General features: G+C 36.4%; 1 protein-coding gene across 1 annotated transcript in view; it reads left to right on the top strand.

The window, feature by feature from the left end:
* Positions 1 to 20452, top strand: part of pth2ra (parathyroid hormone 2 receptor a) — a 51954-nt gene that overhangs the window by 12922 nt on the left and 18580 nt on the right. The window contains exons 4-7 of the mRNA XM_017420665.3: positions 2259 to 2383; positions 5582 to 5679; positions 11561 to 11744; positions 15603 to 15756. Of these exons, the coding sequence (XP_017276154.1) occupies positions 2259 to 2383; positions 5582 to 5679; positions 11561 to 11744; positions 15603 to 15756 (561 nt within the window). The remainder of the gene's footprint in view (positions 1 to 2258; positions 2384 to 5581; positions 5680 to 11560; positions 11745 to 15602; positions 15757 to 20452) is intronic.

Below are 20452 nucleotides of genomic sequence, written 5' to 3'. Positions count from 1 at the left end.
AATATAATAAGTAAATGAATAAAAATAAGAGTGATTCCAAAACTTTTCAGCTTTTGAGCCACAAAACAAGTTGCAGAGACTCGTGACTCCAACTGTTGTTGGTTAAATTATACAAATATTAATGAAAAGCCATTTTACTATGTTTATACTTTGTTAAGTATAAACATATTTTTCTTCCATTTATGACAACTGTTATTTATTTTTTTGCAACAGCTAATGATAAATATACCGTTGGCAAACATTTTAAAGTTAATCTGACCTTCTAAAGACTCACTATTTAGTGTTCAATGACCCACATTGACCCTATCTTTGGAAGCCAATGCTCTAAAATACTCTAAAACCCTTTGATACCCAGAGGAGTTTATGGTTATCTTATCTTAAGCTTCTCCTGTTCACAGAATGTCTAAAAAGAAGCAGCTCAGCGCAGAATCAGTTTGTGCTTAAAGAGAAATCTGACGTCAGGATATGAGCTGAAAACAGAGCAGCGTGCTGCACCTCCAACTTCACGCATAAACATCACTTCACTTCCTTTGCTTTTGTTTCTGACTTTGAGATGCATCACTGTTGACCTCCACCTTTGCATTTCCTCACGTTGTGTTGATGCACAATAAAGACGCACCAGGCCAACGTTCAAACTGTGTGACAAGGACTAATGGCTGCATGGTGCCCGGGTCCTGTGGCTGCGCCGCGTTTAGCTGCGCCTGTCATGTCTGTTTTAAGCAAAAAGATGCTTTTTCCTGGCAACTTCTCAAAACAAGTTTTATATTGACTGCACTGTCAAAAACTTTCACATTTAACTTGCTAACTGAGGCTCTTGGGTTCTTTCCGTGTCGAACAATTCAACCTTGGGGTGAACTATCCACTAATGGGAATATCGGCAAATGTCTTGAATGTTTTCCACTTGTAAAATATTCGTTCTCACTGTCCAATTATTGATTTTTCTTTTTCTTTGGAAATGGTCTTATAACACATTTCAGACTGATGGGCAGCATCTAAGGCTTCTCTAACATCATTGCTGGTGATTTTTGCTTCTTGGGATTGTGTTAACACACACCTATAATCTGCAGAGCAGCAAACCGACAAAATTTATTCTTTTAGAAACGTGTTTACATTTTCTAAAGATCTGATTACAAACACCTGGCTGCTATTTGTGCTCTCAAATCCAGAGGAAGCAGAAGGGATGTGCTCAGATTTTTATCGCTCGCTGTCTGAAAGGCGAAAGCAGCTGATTATGATTTTACTTGTGTCCCCATGTGTGTTTGTCTGTTACCAAAATATCTTATTTACCACTGTATAGATTTTAAGGAAATTGCGATTGAATGTACTTCTATAGCTCAATAAGCTTTGCAGCCAACCCAGTTTAAGATGGCCGTTATAGCCAACTGAACTTACAAAAATGGCTATAATTCTGTCAATTTTACAGATTTAGTGCTAAAACTTGGCCTGGTTATAGTTGAGAGTCATTTACAACACATAATCCAAGTGATGCTCATCACACAAGATCTTTGCCTTTGACTTTAGCTTTAAATGTTAAATTTAACCTCGGTTGTTAGCAAAATATCCACTAAACCACTGGATTCATTTGAATGAACTTTCAATAAGTAAGGACTGGATAAAAAACCATAACTCATTAACTTTTGGAGTCAGTCCAATTCAAGATGGCTACCACAGCTAATCAAACTTAGCCAACAAACAAAGGGATACAAGTCAGTGAGTTTGAAAGATGTTAAGCTAAAGTTGGATGTGGTAGTAGCTGAGAGTCATTCTGAGCACATACTCTGAGCGTGACATCCTGTGATATTTAATAAGATTGTGCAGAAGTTCAAGTTTTGACTAAAACTATTTTAAGTGACCAACAATATGCACTACTTTAAGGAATCCTAGGCTTTTAATTTGACTTAGTGTTTCTGCATTTTGGCTTAGTTATATTAAATAAAGACATATTCTTATATGTTGTTCATCTGATGAGCTCACCAAACTAAGACTTGGTGTTATCTCTTGATATGTACATGATCGTACAGTTATATCTGCATATTATCTTTGTATACCAGCATCTTCTAGCATTCTGTGCGACACATGGACATAACGGTTTTATATTTCATGTTATTCTAGGGAGCAGTATTATGTATGATTTCCACACTCTGCCTGAGACAGGGACTGGTGCGTAAAAATAGAAAAAGAGGTCATTCCCAATGACACAGAGGAAAGATCACATTTTGAAATGTCAGTCACAAATGGTTGGAGCATATGTTTTGCAGGACATGCTTACAGGAAGTGTGACGTCAACGGATCCTGGGTGTTTGTGGAGAACTGGAACAAAACGTGGACCAACTACTCAGAGTGTCTCCGCTTCCTTCAGCCTTTCAGTGATGAGGAGGCAAGAGTGAGTAAAACTGGGAAATATTCTTCCCTCATAAATAATCATAATTTCTAATATTCAGTCAGTATGGTTCAAATCACCTCGTGGTTATCAAACTACCTAAAGAGCTCCTCGTTATTTAAATCAGGAGCCATTTTCTTCCTTTTTTCCTGCTTTTTATTTTTATTTTTGAGTGCAAAGCTTCTGACCTTTCACCACAGACTGGTTCCATTTTTGACTTTTCCTTTTGTGCTCTGTAGAGAAACATTGTTGTCGAACGGTGCTCTTTTTTCTTGTGATACCGTGCAACAAACTGGGTGATAAAGATACACCAGAAGCTGGCCTCTAATCACACAGCTGCAGCATTAAAAACATTAGAATCTAAAAGCTATAACTTAATCAAAAACTGATGAGAGGAATGAAATAAATAATCAGCTACAGTTTCTTTTTCTAGACGAGTAAACAGGCATCATAGCTTGTTTGGCCGTTAAACCTTGATGATCTGTGATGAACCATGATGAGTCTTTCAGAGAAATTTGAAACACTGATGCATGAACTGATATTTTGGTCACTTAGGTGCTGCATGACAAGCAGTAAACAGAACAGTTTCATTATCATGCACTTTATTAAGCTGATATTCTAAATGTTTTGGCAAACAGCTTCCTATTTACACACCAGAATACAGCATGAGTGCAGTTTTTTATTTCCTTTGGATTTGGAACTGTGCCTTTTGGAGAAAAGCCTAATCTACAGACTGTTTTTACTCATTCTTATCCTTGTTTTGGTTTTCAAACATCTCCTTTTCATTTCTTCATCTATGTGTTAGCCAGTTCTTCTGACCTGGTTGTTTACAAGTTCAGCGTTCAATCTGTTCACGTTTTGTCCTGTAATTTTTTTTTTTAAATAAGTGAAGCTGACTACTTTGTTCTTCAATTTGCTTTCAATAATTACACACTTGGAAATCAAGGTAATTTATTAGAACGCAAAATATATATAAACTATTCAGAGCTTTTTTTTCAGAAAACAACTTTGGGTCCATTTGCAGATTCATGTTTTTTTGGGTAAATCCGTGCAGGCTTTGCTCACTTGGATTCAGGAAGTTTATTTAATTCTCTAAGTTTGGCAGATATGAAGGGAAACATTTGATGACTGCTATTTTCTGGTGTCATTAAAGCTACTCATTGTAGATATTTTCCTTGAGTTTAGGCTCTGTTGTTCACCCAAGGACAGTCAAACACGTTGCGGTATGCCTCAGCTGATTGTAGAGTTTCTCCACTCTGGGTTGTGATTTCTTTACAAAGGCCTCTCTGCATTCATGCTTCTCTCAGTTTCTCTGTCCTCTCTGCTTGGAAGCACCTCTAGAGCTGATGTAGGATATGGTTGCACAAAATCTATTTCAATCTGCAAACTGAAGGATCTGAAGGTATTTAACCGATGCAGATGGAGCTGTGTGCAGTCTTCCAAAAAGCTACCAATGTAGGCGCAATAAAAATATTTATTCCTTAGTTTCAGTCCACTGAAAGAAAATCATTGTTCGTTTTAAGTTATGCTTTATATCACAGAATACAGCTGAATAAACACAACACCTAAAGTCAGACTGATCTAATATTTCAGAAGGGCGAAGCACATAGGCAGTGTGTGACATTTGTCAAAAAATTACCCTTTATTTACTTTATTTTCAACTATGACCCTCACACCAGCACAGGCTGATGCTGTATGTCGCTGCGTCCAACAATGTTTCTCTGCTCTGTTTTATTTTTAAGCCTTGTTGCTCCTGAAAAAAATAACTTTTTTATGTTAACTCGCTCCCTGGTTGGACATGTGGTTTCCTGTAGCTGCTCCTCTTTTAAGCTTTGCAGTTTTTCTTCTCTTGTTTCTTTGTAGTGGTGGGTCATATCAGCTTAATAAAGCTTAAAAATGGATAAGGAATTATTAGGTTTAGAGGTTGAGAAATATCCAACTTGTCAATATAAAATATAGACAGTGGAAAAAAATATAATGTCCTGTGATCCATTCCTTAAGAAATTGTCCTTTCTGGTAAAAAAGAAAAAAAATAAGCAAATATTTTAAAGTTGATCTGTGTCACTTTGGCACACTTTAGCTTGATATGTCATAGGTGTTTTAGTGATATTAAGTAATGCACTGCAGCATTTAGGCCCATTTTATGATGCTGCTACCACCATGCTTTGCTGTAGGGCTGAAATCAACCAGAAGAGTAACTCTGCCAGGTGTTTGTCACAGATCTGCTAAAAGATGTCAGTTTTTGACTTATTAAACTTTAGATTTTTCTCTCTTTTTGTGCAGTTTTGCAAAGTTCAGGAACACTTAATATTCCATTAAGCAGCTTTTAAATCATGTAATGCAGATGAAACAGTTGCCCTTTCAGCACTTTTTCCAACTCCACAGACGAGTCCTGAAACAGCGAAAAACCAAACATTACCTGTCTTATTTCTAAATAGCTTTTCAATTCCTTCACTCTGGGTAAAATGCATCAGTCCGTCTGAAACTACATCAAATCAAAAAGTAAAAGGATCTGGATATTCTGTGCAGTGGCTGTACACAAACACGTAAACATACTCTTCATAAGAGCTTTTATATAGATGTTTTAGTCTGAGTCATATTTGTGACCTAGATGTTGTCATCAGATGGTGTGACTGAAAGTCTTCAATGCAATCCTTTTTGTTTGCCATTTTGTTTTACTGGCTGATATAATAATTATACCTCTAATCCCAATGATTTGACTCTTGATGAACTCGTTTCTCTGAAACGGTGAACAAGTGCCACTTCATATTGTGTCCATCATCCTTTAAGAATATTAGATTAGATCAAGAAAATTAAAAACGCAGCAGCACAATAAAAGCTTTTTAAAGGATCTTCTCTTCTGTCTTTTTATGCTTGACCTGTTTGTAAAGCAGCTGCTAACTCAGGATTTAATCAGCTCTGAAAATTAATTGGGGAAAAAGCTGCAGCCATTCTTTTACTGTGTTGTCAACAAATCTTCCTTTAGTCTGATCAGTGGTTAAAACCAAGATGTTATCTTAGATTTTAGCCAAACAGGTGCCATCAAACTCCCTGACTCCCTGATTTTCTATCTAGTTGCTTTAGCCCTTTAGGGTTTAATATTAAGACCTTGCTCACATGGTTCATTGGAGACAAAGTGCTGCTCATACTTGTATATTTTCTGAGTCTGAAATAGCACATCCTTCTCCTGTATGTTCACAGCAAGACTTCTTTGAGCGGCTGTACGTCATGTATACCACTGGCTACGCCGTGTCCTTCAGCTCCCTGCTTGTGGCCATCATGATCATTGGCTACTTCAGGTAAGAGAGAACTTCCTCTGTTGTCTTTATTAAAAAACTGCAGAACAAAACCATCGGACAGGCTAACTGAGGCTAAAAGAACATCTCACGATTCCAGTAGAACCAAAGTAAGTCTGGTACACAGGTTAGAAAACAACAAACACCTGCATGACGTCCATAATTGTGCACGCTTATTTGCATGCCCACAAATGACACAAATGTGACTATTTCATGTACTGTTCTGAGAAGTGTCAGTAGCAGAGCTTTCAAAACAACAGCAACATTTAATGCCTGACGTCAATCCAGGTTTTGAAGTTTCAAACTATTGTAAATCATGTTAAAAACTTGTTCTGTGTGTGTGTGTGTGTGTGTGCGTGTGTGTGTGTGTGCGGCTGTGTTTGTTCTCAGAGCTTATACATGTCTATACCAACCATTGGAAATAAAAACAAGTAAAAATCAAACAGTGTGACATTTGAAACATTTGCAGAGTCAAAACTGGCAGCGCTTTGTTTATTTTTACTCCGTGTGTCATTCACTCTTAGCACTAAGTGTTCTTGTTCTTGTGCTTTTGAAACAACTGAGAAGGCCTTACCTCATTCCGCTAAATCTAAAGAACACAGCACTGAACTGATAAGGACAAAATGCTTTTGAAGACATAATTATATACTAATGATATGAGCACCTATAATAAATATGTTTCTTTTGTTGTCATTATAACAGCTCTCAGCCAGGAGGGCATAGAGACTGAACATCTAAAGGTGTCCTGTGGACTTTTGCACTGGGACAGAGTTAGTAGATCCTGCAGGCGCTGTAAATTGAAGGCTGGGATCTCCGTGGATTAAGCTTGAATAACAAAGTTACCATCAAATCCCATCAGATTGGAGTGTTCAGAGGCTGATTGAACCCATTTTTGTTGGGGAATTGTTGTTGCCATGTGTGTAAAGGGGTTAACTTTCTGCTAGACTGTGTTCCTGCCCCCCCAGAGTGCTACAAATCTTCAATTACTGACCTAATGTGCAACTTTGGAAAACCAGTGGGTGTCTCATTAGAGTAGCAGAATTTCTGTCCAAATGATTCAGAACCAAAACTAAAAGTGAAATCAGTGATTGCATGTCAGCAAAGTAGCACATTTTTTGTCAGTAAAATACAAATTAGCATGTTCCTCTGGACTTTATGGCAGAAGTTCAAGTGTGAGCACAAATGAATGTGCATTTTATCAGCAGAGGTAAGTTGGATAATGAGTAAATATTAACACTGACTTGGATTTATGGTATACTGTATTGGGATCATATTTTGAGCTTTTTTGCCAACAGATATTTGTCCTGCCAGTTAATGTTAATAGACAAACATCATAGAAAACTTATTGTCACTTATTTAATTGGAATGTACCAAATGAATTCCATATTTGTTCAGGAAGATTTGTCTGATTTAAACTGGGTCCAGTGAACATAAAACAATCAAGTTAAAATCTGTGTTTTTGCACAGTTCTTCTCCTGCATCTCAGTCAGAAAAATCCAGGAAACAGTCCTGTCTTATTTTTGATAAATCTTCAGTAACTCAGTCCCCTTTAAGAACCTTGTAGAGCTCACCATTTTACAAAAATCAGAACAAGGCCGACTCTAGTCTCATCTCTTCATGTCAGCCCTTTTAGTTTAAAACTTGCTCATAAAAAACTGGGGGAGTAATAGTAATAGTTTCATCTTAGCAGATGATAATTCAGAGCTCTTTGTGTTTTATGCCTACCTAATTCAAAACAAATACTAAGGTTTGTGGGCATAATTTATTTGCCATGTATGATATCTAAGTACCAATGTAGACACAAGTTTTTGATGTTCTTATGACTTTTGAGCTACTTTAATCACAAGACATCACCTGAAGTTTATGCATTATGCATTTACCCTTTTTTCTTTCACACCAAGGAATAAAATCTGATAATGAAACCTTTTTTTTAAAGTCACACAAAGTCACATAACTGTGTGGGAAATTTCACATAATCTCAGTATTTAGAAGCTTGATGTGAAACACAAATAAATCTCCAAATGAAGTACAGATTAATGCATGGTAGAAATGCTGTATATCATAAACCATCAAGCAAAACCCTTTTTTTTTTGCTAATTGAAACCCTATGTCCCAGTAGCAAATCAAACTGAAGAAAAGCTGAAAAGCAGTCAATAGCATCTCTTTCAGTAGCAGTACTTTAAGTGGTACTCTCCAAAATTTTTAAAGATTTTTAAAGAAAAGCCACTGCTGAAAATAAATCAAACCAAACAAAACATTAAAAAAACATACTTTTATTCACCAAATAGCCTTTGGAAAACTACAAGCACCTGATAAAGGGCAATCTGGTCATTAGACCTCTGCTGAATTTATCTCCCATAAAGAAACAATCCTAATGCCTCTCATCACCCTGAGAACTCAGTGACGCATCACTCTGTATTGATTCTTGACAGTGGTGCAAACTGGGAAACATGTCTGAGACTTGAGGCTGGGATGGTCTGACTTTCAGCCTGACAACAACCCTCAGCATACTGAGAAATAATGTAACTTCACAATGGTTTCCTATTAAGAACTTGATTAAAAAGAAAATGAATAAAATTAAAGTTAAAGCTTTAATTTAGATGAGAGCTCTCTTCCTTCATATTTTTTTAAAGATATTAATCAGAAACCATCATTTTAAACTAGCTTTAACTTTGCATTTTACTCAAAAAGCTCTCCATGTTTATTATTTTTGCAGATGGTGCAAAAATATTTGAATATATGAGTGCTTTAAAGTCTTTTTAGAAATCCCTGCTCATTTAAAGTTGTACTTATCGCAGAGATACTTAACTGAAGTGATCCTGCTTGGGGGGAAAAAACAAGAAATGAGAAAGACAAAGAGTAAGAAAATCATGACTATTATTATTGTTTAGTTTCTTTTTTGTGTAACCACAGTTTAAAAGCATCAAAATAATATACATTAAGTTCTTCTTTTGTTTCACCAAAGGTTGAGTCCTGATCTGGGTCAGCGTAGGACATCAACAACAAAAAACACTCAAAAAAATAAACTCCTGGAAACAAAAGTTATCCGATTCTGCAGATGTTATTCTCCTGAGAGAAACAAACCCGAATATTCAGAAAGAACTCTTAAAAAAAACTTTTCTGCATCTTAAACTACTAAAAAAAATTTAATATTCTGTTTATTTTAAAAAATTAAAAACATTTTTCCCCAAATATATTTGCTTTGCAGCTAATATGGCATTTTGTCAGTTGTCCAACTGAACCACTGAAGTGATGCATGTTGGCTGGTTAAAGCCGTTCTTCATGCATTCTTTATTATTTATCTCTAAAAGTGTCCATGTCTAAACATTTCAGTGAATTGTTAGAATAGACTTGTCTTCTGATAGTAGACATTCATCTTAAATATAATTAATCCCAAAAATAAACTCCCTCATGATTTAAATACCGTAATTTTTAAAATGGGTTTTGAGATTTGACAGGATAAAATAAGCAAATAAATAAAAAAAATATATTGTATATGTATAACTCTGGGGAACACAGCAAGCAAAGTGATCAGAGGTGCATTTTTCACGATGACAACAAAGCACATTTTCTGCATAATTAGCAGCTATAATTTCAAAGAACCATCAAGGGGCTGTTTGACAAATGCAGGTCTTACAGCTGCTGTGTTTGACTTAATAAAGCATCTTACAAATCTTTGATCTTCGTCAGCCTCACAGTATTAGTTGCTGGTAATCTCCAGTTTCCTTTTTAGAAGATTCTGATAGAGTGAACAAACAGTGCATTGAATTTTATAAACCACAATGAGACAACAATAGGCTTGTGGAGCTTTAGGGAATCCAGTAAAACCAAAGATTTTCAACTTGACTCTGATAAAAACATTGTAAGTTTGGTTTATTTACCTTTGATTTGACCAGACAGTCCTCTGAGATGGCACACTGTTACAAAATTACAGGATAAAATTTCAAATTAACAATAAAATACATCAACAGAACAAAACCAAATCAACATAATACAAGAACCAAGTGCAGCTTAAAACTTTATGAGAGCTTAGACTTCTCCCAAAAGCATTAGGCTTTACTGTGGACTGAAGATTATTCCATGACCGAGGTGCAAAATACCAAATTCAGAAAATAGGCTTTAAGGCCAAGAAACCAGATTATAAAGAAGACAGTGATGCGTTCAGAGCTGGAGTTTTCAAAAGGCTTACCAAGGCAGCAGCCCAGGGCCCCAAAAACATTGTTTATTTTAATAAGTGCTGATTTTCAAATGCCTTATCTTATTTATTTATAAAGAGGTGCAAGCCCTCATCACTGGAAAGGTTTATTTCAAGAAGCCTACGTTGCAAAATATGTTCCTACTACTTTTATTTCATTACTTTATTTTGTAATTCTGAACTATAATTGTTTGTAAATATTATTTTTGCATTGTAGAAGACTGATCCAATGTTGTTGTATTTTATGTAATTATTCTGTATTTTAATCTTCATCTTGAGGTTTATGCAGAAAACATTTTCAGTAATGCAAATTATCTTTTATAAAGTAGGACTGAACAAAAGGGGCATTTGTTTTGTCTCAGGTTCACATTGTTTTTTAAACAAAACTCTGCAGTTGCGACTCTGACATTAAGATAAGTGTTAGTTCTGCTTTATGAAAGATTGCTGCAGTTGTTATTTTGTTTGTTGATATTCTGTATCTTGACCTATTCTCTCTCATTGCCATGGCATTTTAAAATTATTTGGTCCATGAAAAATGTACTTTACCTTTGAGTTTAAACAGAGAAAGAGTTCAGATCCACTTGTAGTCTGTTCAGCAGTGGTTAATTTAAAAAAGTAAGCTGTTACAGAGAAAAGTTTTCCATAATTTCAGATGTTACTCTGTAGTTTAGATTTTGCATTAAGACTGGACACCTTGAAATTCATTTGCACATAATCAGCATTACAATCTGTATGCAATAAAAAAAATGTCAATTAAGTCCCAAAAGTAGTTCTATCCCAGGAGCCCAGACCCCAATAATCCTGCCCTGCGTGCATATTAGAATTAATTCATCATGAAGCATAAAGAACTATTTAGTTGGAACAAATACACTTCTAATGTATTTTACTGCCCACTAATTAGCTTTCCAATGCCAATTAACAGCTAAAACAGTGTGAGCCACTTGTAAGAGTAAATCATTATTGTAAAAACTGTCATCAACCCTGAAAATGATGAGTGTGTTACTCGTTGAGTTGGAGGTTGTTGTGCCCTTTAAAACTAATTTCAAGCAGCAGCTGCTGCAGTCCTGGCACAGGTTAGGATGAAAACCCTGCCAGCCACGGATACTTCACTTTTGCAGTCACAGAGCGCAACAAAACAGACTTTAAATCTCACACAAAGAGGGGGATGCTCACTGCGCAGAGCTGCTATGCTGCCTTCAATTATGAGAATTCTGCAAGCACAACAACGTGTCAAAGTTAGAGCCTTATTCCTCTGATGGGGAGGTTTACAAAATCCCTGATGGCTTCTTCACTGTATATTGGAAGAATCTAAAGCTTTGTGTTATAGTTCCTCCAATAAGCTGATGGTTTGCAGGACAAGCTTGTGCTGCATCCCAGAGTTTCTCTTCACTGACATGGACTCTATTGACCCACTTTCTATTTACAACTTGTTCTTTTAAAGCAGAGCTGTAACTTCTAGTAGATAAAGTTGGACATAACTAATTTAGTTTTATAAAGGTTACTATGTTTTTATCAGCCATTGTAGCTGAAAGAGAAAAAACCCTTTTCCTCATATAACAGAAACTTTGACTACAACTCCAACATGCCTTGCATTTTTTAATGATTTCAGCTCTCTGCAGAAATGCTGCTTGTTTGGATTCATTTTTCTTGATTCGGCTGTAACTATTACTCTGTAATATATATTTGCAGACGTCTTCACTGCACCAGAAACTACATCCACATGCACCTGTTTGTTTCCTTCATGTTGAGGGCGGTCAGCATCTTCGTAAAGGACAAAGTTGTCTATTCGAGTGCCGGATTGCAGGACTTTGACTCGGCCCTGATGGACAACTTGAAAACTGTCAGCATTGCATCGCTCGACAAGTCTCAATATGTAAGTACCAAACCTTTTTTTAAACTCTTGTTAAACAAGTGACATATTAAAATAAAAAACTTCATGGTTTTAGCCATCACATGTGCACAAAAATGAGCAAAATGCATTCTTATATTGATTTGTTTTTGTCATCTTTAAGACAGGGTTTCCAACAAAACCTTAATAAGTCAGAAGCTGTTCTTTAAATACATTAAACACAACTAAAGCTTTACTGCTATCATGTAGTAGGAAACATATGACTACTAAAGTTAGGGGCAGCTGAAAATAAAAACAAACTGAATTTATTTTATCTTTTCTAACTTAATAAAATCAACGTGTTAATGGTGAGAGATGTACAGAATGAGGGATATTCTAGTCTATTGTTCAGACTTTTTCCTGTACTAATAAGTTCCTTTCCAAACTTTTTAGCACTAATTTAAGTGAAACAGGTTTTATGAACGTGACAAAAGCCAGTTTACGATACCAGCTATCAGCACGCCAAGGTCCCACCCCTCACCTTCTCCTGAAGAAGCTTTTTTTTATTTACCAAGTATTTACCAAGAAGAACTCGAGAGATGACTGCATTTTATTGACACAGAAGCAATGGAGAGTTGCAAACAGTAAAATCCAAACGAGGGTAACAATCTTAGTTGTCATACCTTAAAATGACACAAACCATTTTTGTACAGCTATTTCAATACACACAGAGACCTTCGTGGCTCAGGCTGACCCTCTCGATGAGTTTGACTTCTTTTATAAACATAACATCACTTTATTTCAGCGTTAGGACATTGGGAGCACTCTTTCTTGGAACCTGAGCTTACTTTTAGTAAACAAATCATATCTGCAGAAAACAATTCTGGAGTATTTTAAAGCTCTTATTTGTCATTTAGATAAAACCTTCCTGCCCTCATGCTTGCACACCAGCTTGTAGGTGGTGGCTCTCATGGCTTCTTCTAAATGTTTTGAGCTTGGAGCCAAACACACAACACAATTTAGTTTTTTTTTTTGTGTTATTAAGTGTGTATTTAGCATTACATTGCTAACACGTTCATTATTTTCTCTTCTCGTTTATAATTTTTAAATAACAGAAATGTGAAAATTGAAAATGTAGATAATGAAGTAACCAACAAATCAAATTAGCAAATGTTAACAAATGAATTAGTTTTATTTCTTATTGTTAAAGCCAGCCTTTTATAAAGTAGTAGTACAGCACATTTCTGTTGTTAGTTTAATTCTTAAATAACTGTAAAAGTCCAAGGATTTCTGGGCTGGGGACTGCTTTTATACTCCTATTAGAAATGATTTTATATACATAGCAGGAGATGTGGATGCAGAGAGTAGACTGGAGGCTGGTAGATGGATGGCAAGAAGACTAGAGTTTATTTATGGTTAGAAAATGAGGCACTGCAGAAAATCCAAAGAAAATCTGGAAATATAAAGCAAACATGACAAGGCTTGGCAAAAAAAAAACAAAAAAAACAATAAAAATAAATAAAAATCCCTGAAGGAAGTGACACTAAACAAAGGTAACCCTGGAGTATAAATACTGGCAAAGAATAATGAAACACAGGTGGTGGCAATCAGTTAACACAGTCCAGGTGGGAAACAAAGCACAAAGAAGAGAGAAGGCGAGAAACATCGTAGGAGATTATATTAGAAGCAACACAGTGATCCTTTCAGCTGCAGGGTTGCTCCGTCCTCTGCCATCGCAAAAAAACTGGAACACATCTGCTGCCACGTCAAGTTTAAAAATATCTGTCTCGAAAGCTGGAGCAAACACTGAAGTGTGATTGTCCTGGGGTTTGGTACAGACCAGAGAGGGAGACAAGGGCAACGTGATGGACTTCGACAGAAAGAAATACACCTCAGAAACTTGCTGGGAGTTACCTGGATGTTTTGTTTGGGAGAAAAATGTTAAAATGGTCTGGAAAGCAGCTACATCCACCAATGACAACACTTTTAGTGGTGAACTTTTCCATTGGGAGCATTTATTCACTGTACATGACCTAAAAAAGGAGAGAGGATATTGCACGAGTATTTGCTGCGCTGCCACAGATATGGAAACCCATTTCTGCCACGCTAAAGCAAAAAACAGATCCTTTACTTAGAGACTAAGTCATATTTAAGAGATACTATCTCAAAATGATGACTAGGTATCTCATAATTTTGAGATACTAAGTTAAAATGTTGAGATACTGTCTCATAAATATGAGATGAGATGTCATAATTATGAATAGATACTAATTATCAGATTAGTATTTTTTAAATATTACTTTTTAAAATCAAAGTGGTGGAAATGGGCATCCACGTACAACTCTACAGTAAAACAGCAACAAATGTGGAGCTGAGGTCTTTTAAACTAACATTTTTAATGATTATTAATGAGCTGGTTAACATGGTTAGCACAGTTATCTGTGACAGCAGCCTTTGTGAATACCTTAGATTGTACATATATCTTACCTTGGCTGAAAGTTTTCCAACTTGCTGACAACATTTTAAAGTCTAACATCTCCCCTGAATGGTAGTGGCAAACTGTTCAAAAGAATAAAATAAATCAGCTGTTCTGTCTTTTTGCTAAAGCTCCTCAGCTGGTCTGAGAAGCGTGTCAGCTGTTTTCTCTTTAGTTATTATTACTGTAAAATTCAACTCAACTTATATCACTCAGTTTGTTTGCACTGCATTCATAACAAACTGCTTCTTGCTTTTCTTTGTCAGCACTTGGATATTGTTAAGGGACATGCTGAGCTAGTAGACTTCACGTTGCAGCTTCAGGCTGTGTCTGTGGCAGCAGGTTCATGCGACAAGTTCTACTCTTTAAACTTTAGGAAATCTGGGAAAAAATGCTTCTGTTGACATGTATGGGACTTTTGGATATATTCTATTATGTATTTTAAGACGTATGCAGCAACCTTCTGATTGCAAACCTAAACTTCCAATATAAATTCAGTCAAAATCAGTAACATCAGACCATGAAGTCTGGATGTGTCAGTATTGGAGACGGATGCTGACATCAGATCAGACTGACCTCAGCTGTAACTGCTGGAAACTACAAGCCTCAGTGTAGACCTATAATGAGCCTGCTTTTTTAAAGCTTACAAATGTGGGATGATGATGATGTATCTGATATGAAAGTCAGTAAATCATGTAATTGGTTTTGTCCGTGTGTATTTGTTTGTCTTTCCGTTAGCAAAACATCTCATAAACCACTGGATAGATTTTATTGAAGCTCTTAGAAAGTAATCATCTGCAGCTGATTAACCTTTAACCATTTGAAATGGCTGCCACAGCTAATCAACCTTAGCAAACAGAAAGATGGCCATAACACAGTGAATTTTATAGATATTGAGCTAAAATATGATGTGGTAGTAGCTGAGAGTCATTTCAAGCACATGCCTTGAGCTTGTTTAAAACTTTTGCATGCAATTTGGGCAATATGCATTCCTTCAAGGAATGTTGTATGTTTTTCATTCCCTTAACATACATACATGCAAAATTAAAGAATAATAGAATTCTTGTTCTCTTTTTTATGTGTTTAAGTCCTTAAATATCAGTTAAAATTGCCCAAAACAATTAAATTCTTTCAATAGATTCCTTAAATTCCGATTCACAGTTTGTATTTACAGTTTATACGTCATGACTTTTATTAGAGCTCCATGTTTGCTCCAAAGCTGAAGTGTTTTTTGCTTAATTCCTATGCAAATTTATACAACAAAGTTATTCACAATGCAATCATTCTTCGTGCCACCTGAGGTGCAGGAACAGTTTTGTGTAAGTACTAGGGTTAGATTAAGAATGTGTCAACACAAAGGCAAACAAATAAGCAACACAAAACAGGCACAAATAGAATCTGACAAGTTTTTTATATTCTGTTATTAGATTGGCTGCAAGGTGACGGTGCTGCTCTTCATCTATTTTCTGGCCACCAACTATTACTGGATCCTGGTGGAAGGCCTCTACCTGCACAGCCTCATCTTCATGGCTTTTCGCTCCGACTCCAAATACCTCTGGGGCTTCATTCTTATAGGATGGGGTGAGCAGTAATTGAGTATTTATTTGTTTTTTTCATATGCCACAAAAGGAGCAAATCTAAACCATCACTTCAGATTTATTTTCCTGTCACCTCATCTTTTTTTGTTATCAGTGTTGGAACATCATGTAAATATTTTTGATTTTACAGACAAACAAGGTAAACACAATATGCATAATATGATGCTTTGTATTTTGTCATGCAATAACCTGCCCCTTTACCTATTCTTTTTTTGCATAAAATCGTATTCTTATACAGTAGGTTGTAATAGTTTTGATGTTCAAGGAAAACCTCGAGGCAGGACTTTGTGATAACCAATCAGTCATGAATTCAAATGTTTCAAACTGTCTAAAAGATTGAATGGATGGTAGAGAGGACAGAAAATGATGTGCAGCTGGGATCAAAGTAAAGACAGGAAGGTTGTGGTGGTAAAATTATAACAGTGACACAGTTTGGGCTCTGTACTTGTTCCTGAAGACAAAAAATGAAGCCATATGTAAGATTAAAGAGAGTTGGCTTTACAATAAATTGTTCCTTTCTGTTTTTATATTTGTTTGTATTAACCTTTTATTGCATTGTAACCCATTTAGAGCAACAATCCGTGCTGCATACGTCATTATTTTTGCCTGTTTTATAGTTTTATTTTCTTACTCTATTCCCTGGGTTGTTATTGTTTACTCACTGCTCTCCCTGCACACCAAAGATCTGTACTTTATAGTAAGATTAGCTGCTCAGTGAGATAACTTCACCGTGTTATCGTATGCTGGAAATGTAACCTGCTCCAGAACAGATCAGATTACAAGATATGAGGTCAATATCTGTGAACATACCGCCTCTTAGCAACTCAATGTCCTGAGAAAATAAAATAAAAAGATATTGGTGTGTAGATGGTGAGAGACTTTTTCCTCTCTTCTGCCTGAGTTAATCTCACTTTCACTAAAAGAGACCGATGATGTTTTGTAATGTACGTAAATACTACTCGACTATTTGAGATTTGCTCTCTGTGATTTTTATTAATGTTTATTGACTAATCAAAAACACAAGTTGAATGAAATGTTTATCTTAATATTGTATGGATGAAGAAGAACAAAGTTTATTAAGCTTATTTAATTCACTGTTTATTATTTTTGTCCACCTTTCCTTCCTGATCCATGATTGCGATGCCTCCTTCCAACACATTTTGACCCGTTTCTCATGAACATATTCTTAGTTGGAGAACTTGAGTTTGACTTTGAAGTGTTACAAAGTTTGACGTTTATTGTTTGGGTTAATTAAGCTAACTCTCCTAAAGAAAACCTGAGCATTTTGAACCTGCTTCACTAAATTGCTAAGCCTCTCACGTGTTTTCTTATTTTCTCTCTCAGGATATGCAAGTTCAAGACTTTCAGTTTCTCCTGTCAGAACCGTGTCCTTTTCTTCTTGCCTCAGTTCATTATTGCTTTTATATTGTTGCTGTCCTGTCAGTCTTATGCTTTTGTTTTCTTCTTTCCCCCCCTTTTTTCCTTTTTAAGACTTTCTGTCTTAGGCCTAAAAACAGTTATTAATTTCATCATCCACCTGCCTCTGGAGCCTTGCCTGTATTTGGGTCCTCTCCCCTTTATAGCAACACTTTTCCTGAAATCCTTTTATGCAAACATTGCTTCGTGGCACCGACTCATGGCACCAATAAACTCCCAGAAGTTACTTTGAAATGACTCACTTTCTTATTTGCATGTGTCATACTTAAGGTGGAATGCATTTCTTGAAAAATGACACATCCAGACATTAATTTTCTTCCCAGAACCCCAGAGACAAATATTTTCTTTTCCAGCATTAATTTTTCTGGCATGATAAAACAAGCTACAGGGGAAGTGTATACAGTGGAAAACATTTTGTAGACATGTCTGAAAAAACATCACTTCAAGGAATGTTGATCTGAAAAATTTATGTGAACACCATCCATCCATCCATCCATTCATCCATCCATCCATCCATCCATCCATCCATCCATCCATCCATCCATCCATCCATCCATCCATCCTCTGCCGTGTGTCCGTGGTCAGGTTGTGGAAGCAACAGGTTCAGGAGGGAAACCCAGACATCTCTTTTCCCAGCGACACACTCCAGCTCCCAAAGTATAAGGCCAGAGAGAATACATAATCCTTCTAGTGAGTTCTAGGTCTACCCTGAGGTCCTTACTAGTAGGACGCTCTGGAAAACCTCAGACGAGAGGTGCCCAAAAGGCATCCTAATCAGATGCCTGAACCATCTCAGTTGACTCCTTTCATTGTGAGGGATCAGCGGCTCTCATCTGAGCTCCTCACCTTATCACTAAGGCTGAACCCAGTCATCTTACGGAGGAAAACTATACAAGCCAGCTGTACCTGGGATCACATTCTTCCAATCAGGAGCCCTACCTTGTGACCATAGGTGTCATAGGTGTGGAGTGGAGAACCCAAGATTGCAAACATCAGGAAGCAGGCAGGCAGAGTAAGACCATGGAGTTTATATACGCTGGGATGGATGATTGGAGAGTGAGAACAGGTGCGCTAATGAGGTGTTGAGTGGCAGAGAATTCAGGGGAACTTGGGTAACAAAAACTGAGAACATGAAAATACAAAAACCCAACTGCCTAAATAAACTGGTAACAGAAAACCATTGAACCCCCTGGTTGAAGTTTTAGTATCAGACAGAGAACATCTAATTAAAGAGGCAGAAACTGAACAGGAACCAGAGAAAACACTGGATGTCGATGCACAAAGAAAGGACCACTGATGAAGATAAAAAGGTTCCAGAAGGTACCAAACACTGAAGAACTAAAGGAACAGGTTCAGTCCCCTGAAGTCCTGGTATCAGACAGAGAACATCTAATTAAAGAGGCAGAAACTGAAAAACAGGGATATACAACAAACTCAAGCCAGGAAAAGCAAATTAAACAAAACAGACACTTTAAACAATTTATGATTGAATTTACAGTAACCTGCTGTCAACAATTATCCTTAAACTTAAACTTTTAACAGTAGTGTCTAACACACTGCAAAATGAAATGCAGTATTGTATCATAATCAAAAGACAGCTTTTATATTTTATACGGAGGCATGTTGTTGTTTTTTTACAGTTTATTCATTACTGTATTTTATCAGTAGCCAGTATAAGCTGCAATGATGCATTGGAAATCAAAAATAATGTTCTGTATATGCTTATAAACTACAGAACTGCTGATAATACAGTAAGAATAACAGAAAAGACAGTAACCTACTTTAACTTGTTTCTACAGTAAGGAACTGTTGCAAATACATTAAAATTACTGTCAAAACAACTACAAACTGTTACAATAGGTGGGTGGATTAGAAAGTAGATGGAGAGCTTTGCCTTTCAGCTCAGCTCTGCTTTCACCATGTTAGACCGGACCAACGCCCTCATTACTGTGAACGAGGCTCCGATCTGTGAGTTCATCTCCTGCTCCAGCCCACCATTACTCATGAAGCTGACTCCCAGATACTCAAACCACTTGAGGCATCAGCGTAGTTAACAGTAAGTTAATCTCCTAGAGCATGTTGAAATTCTTTTTTTAGATCAGAAACCAAAAGTTTTTTTTTTGTCTGTCTTTCAAATTGGGCTTGAAATCTGAACATCCATCACACATCTGTTGAACAATCAGTGACACTGAAAGCCATAAAGAACTTAGTGACATAAGTAGTCCTCGTCGATAAAATCATGATTACATCCTTGAACTTTTCCTCTGTTCTCACTCTGTCATTAAGCTCTGCAAGACTCTTTTCTCAGTTTTCTCTTTGGAGTTATAGATAAGATAGACATTTCAGTTTAAATGTCTCTCGCCTGTAGAAGATAAAGCATGGGGAGTACTTATCAGTTCATTAAAGTTTCACTTAATAATATATTAACAGTAATGAGGCTGCCACATTTTGAGGGCTTCTTAAAAGGATGTGAGAGAAGTCGCTCAGCTACAATCAGAGTCCTAACACTTCTGCTTCTTTCAGTTTTGCTGATGCAGCTCACTATTCAGAGGCACAAAGTGGAGCTTCAGCAGCGTTGTTCATATTAGTGTTAATGGCATTAGAAAAAAATGTATTCATGAAGGCTGTTTTATTAGAGCTGATCACACTTCATTGCCTGCAACTTTTACAGTTATTTTTTGCTTTATGTGCATACTGACTCCTGTTTAATCTGCAAATTATTTTAATGTTTTTTTTTCAGGTGGCATTCAATCTATAATACATAAAGATTGTTAAAAGCCCTGCAAACTATTAATCTATATGTCCTTGTAACATTGCTCAGAATTGATCCATTAAGTAAGTAGGTTAAATTCTCTGTAGCTCTGCATTTTTTTTAAGTAAATCCATACAGCTTGAATGGTTTTACAATGAAAGCAAAGTGGCACTTTTATCTAATTGTCACCACTGTTATCTCAGTTTTAAAGTATTTCATGTTTGGTTTGTTGCTGATTCTAAATGAGCCCAAGGCAGGGATGCAAAATACAAGAAAACCATACAATCACAATGATATTGTTAAATATGGTGATGGCAGTTTTAGTTGTGATGAACTCATATTTGTCAGTACTCCTTACAACATTCTGTGTGCTTTAGCATCTTGACCTTTTGGGCAGTGAAGGTCCATCTGATTGGACACTTTGGAAGGAAGTGCATTAATTGATTGCTCTTGGGATGTATTAGCTTATAATTTATTGCAGTCCATGCAG

The sequence above is a fragment of the Kryptolebias marmoratus genome, linkage group LG6, assembly GCF_001649575.2.
Source record: "Kryptolebias marmoratus isolate JLee-2015 linkage group LG6, ASM164957v2, whole genome shotgun sequence".
In the NCBI taxonomy this organism is placed as follows: Eukaryota; Metazoa; Chordata; class Actinopteri; order Cyprinodontiformes; family Rivulidae; genus Kryptolebias; species Kryptolebias marmoratus.
The sequence above is the reverse complement of the archived record's forward strand: the minus strand, read 5'-3'. Positions and strand labels throughout refer to the sequence as shown.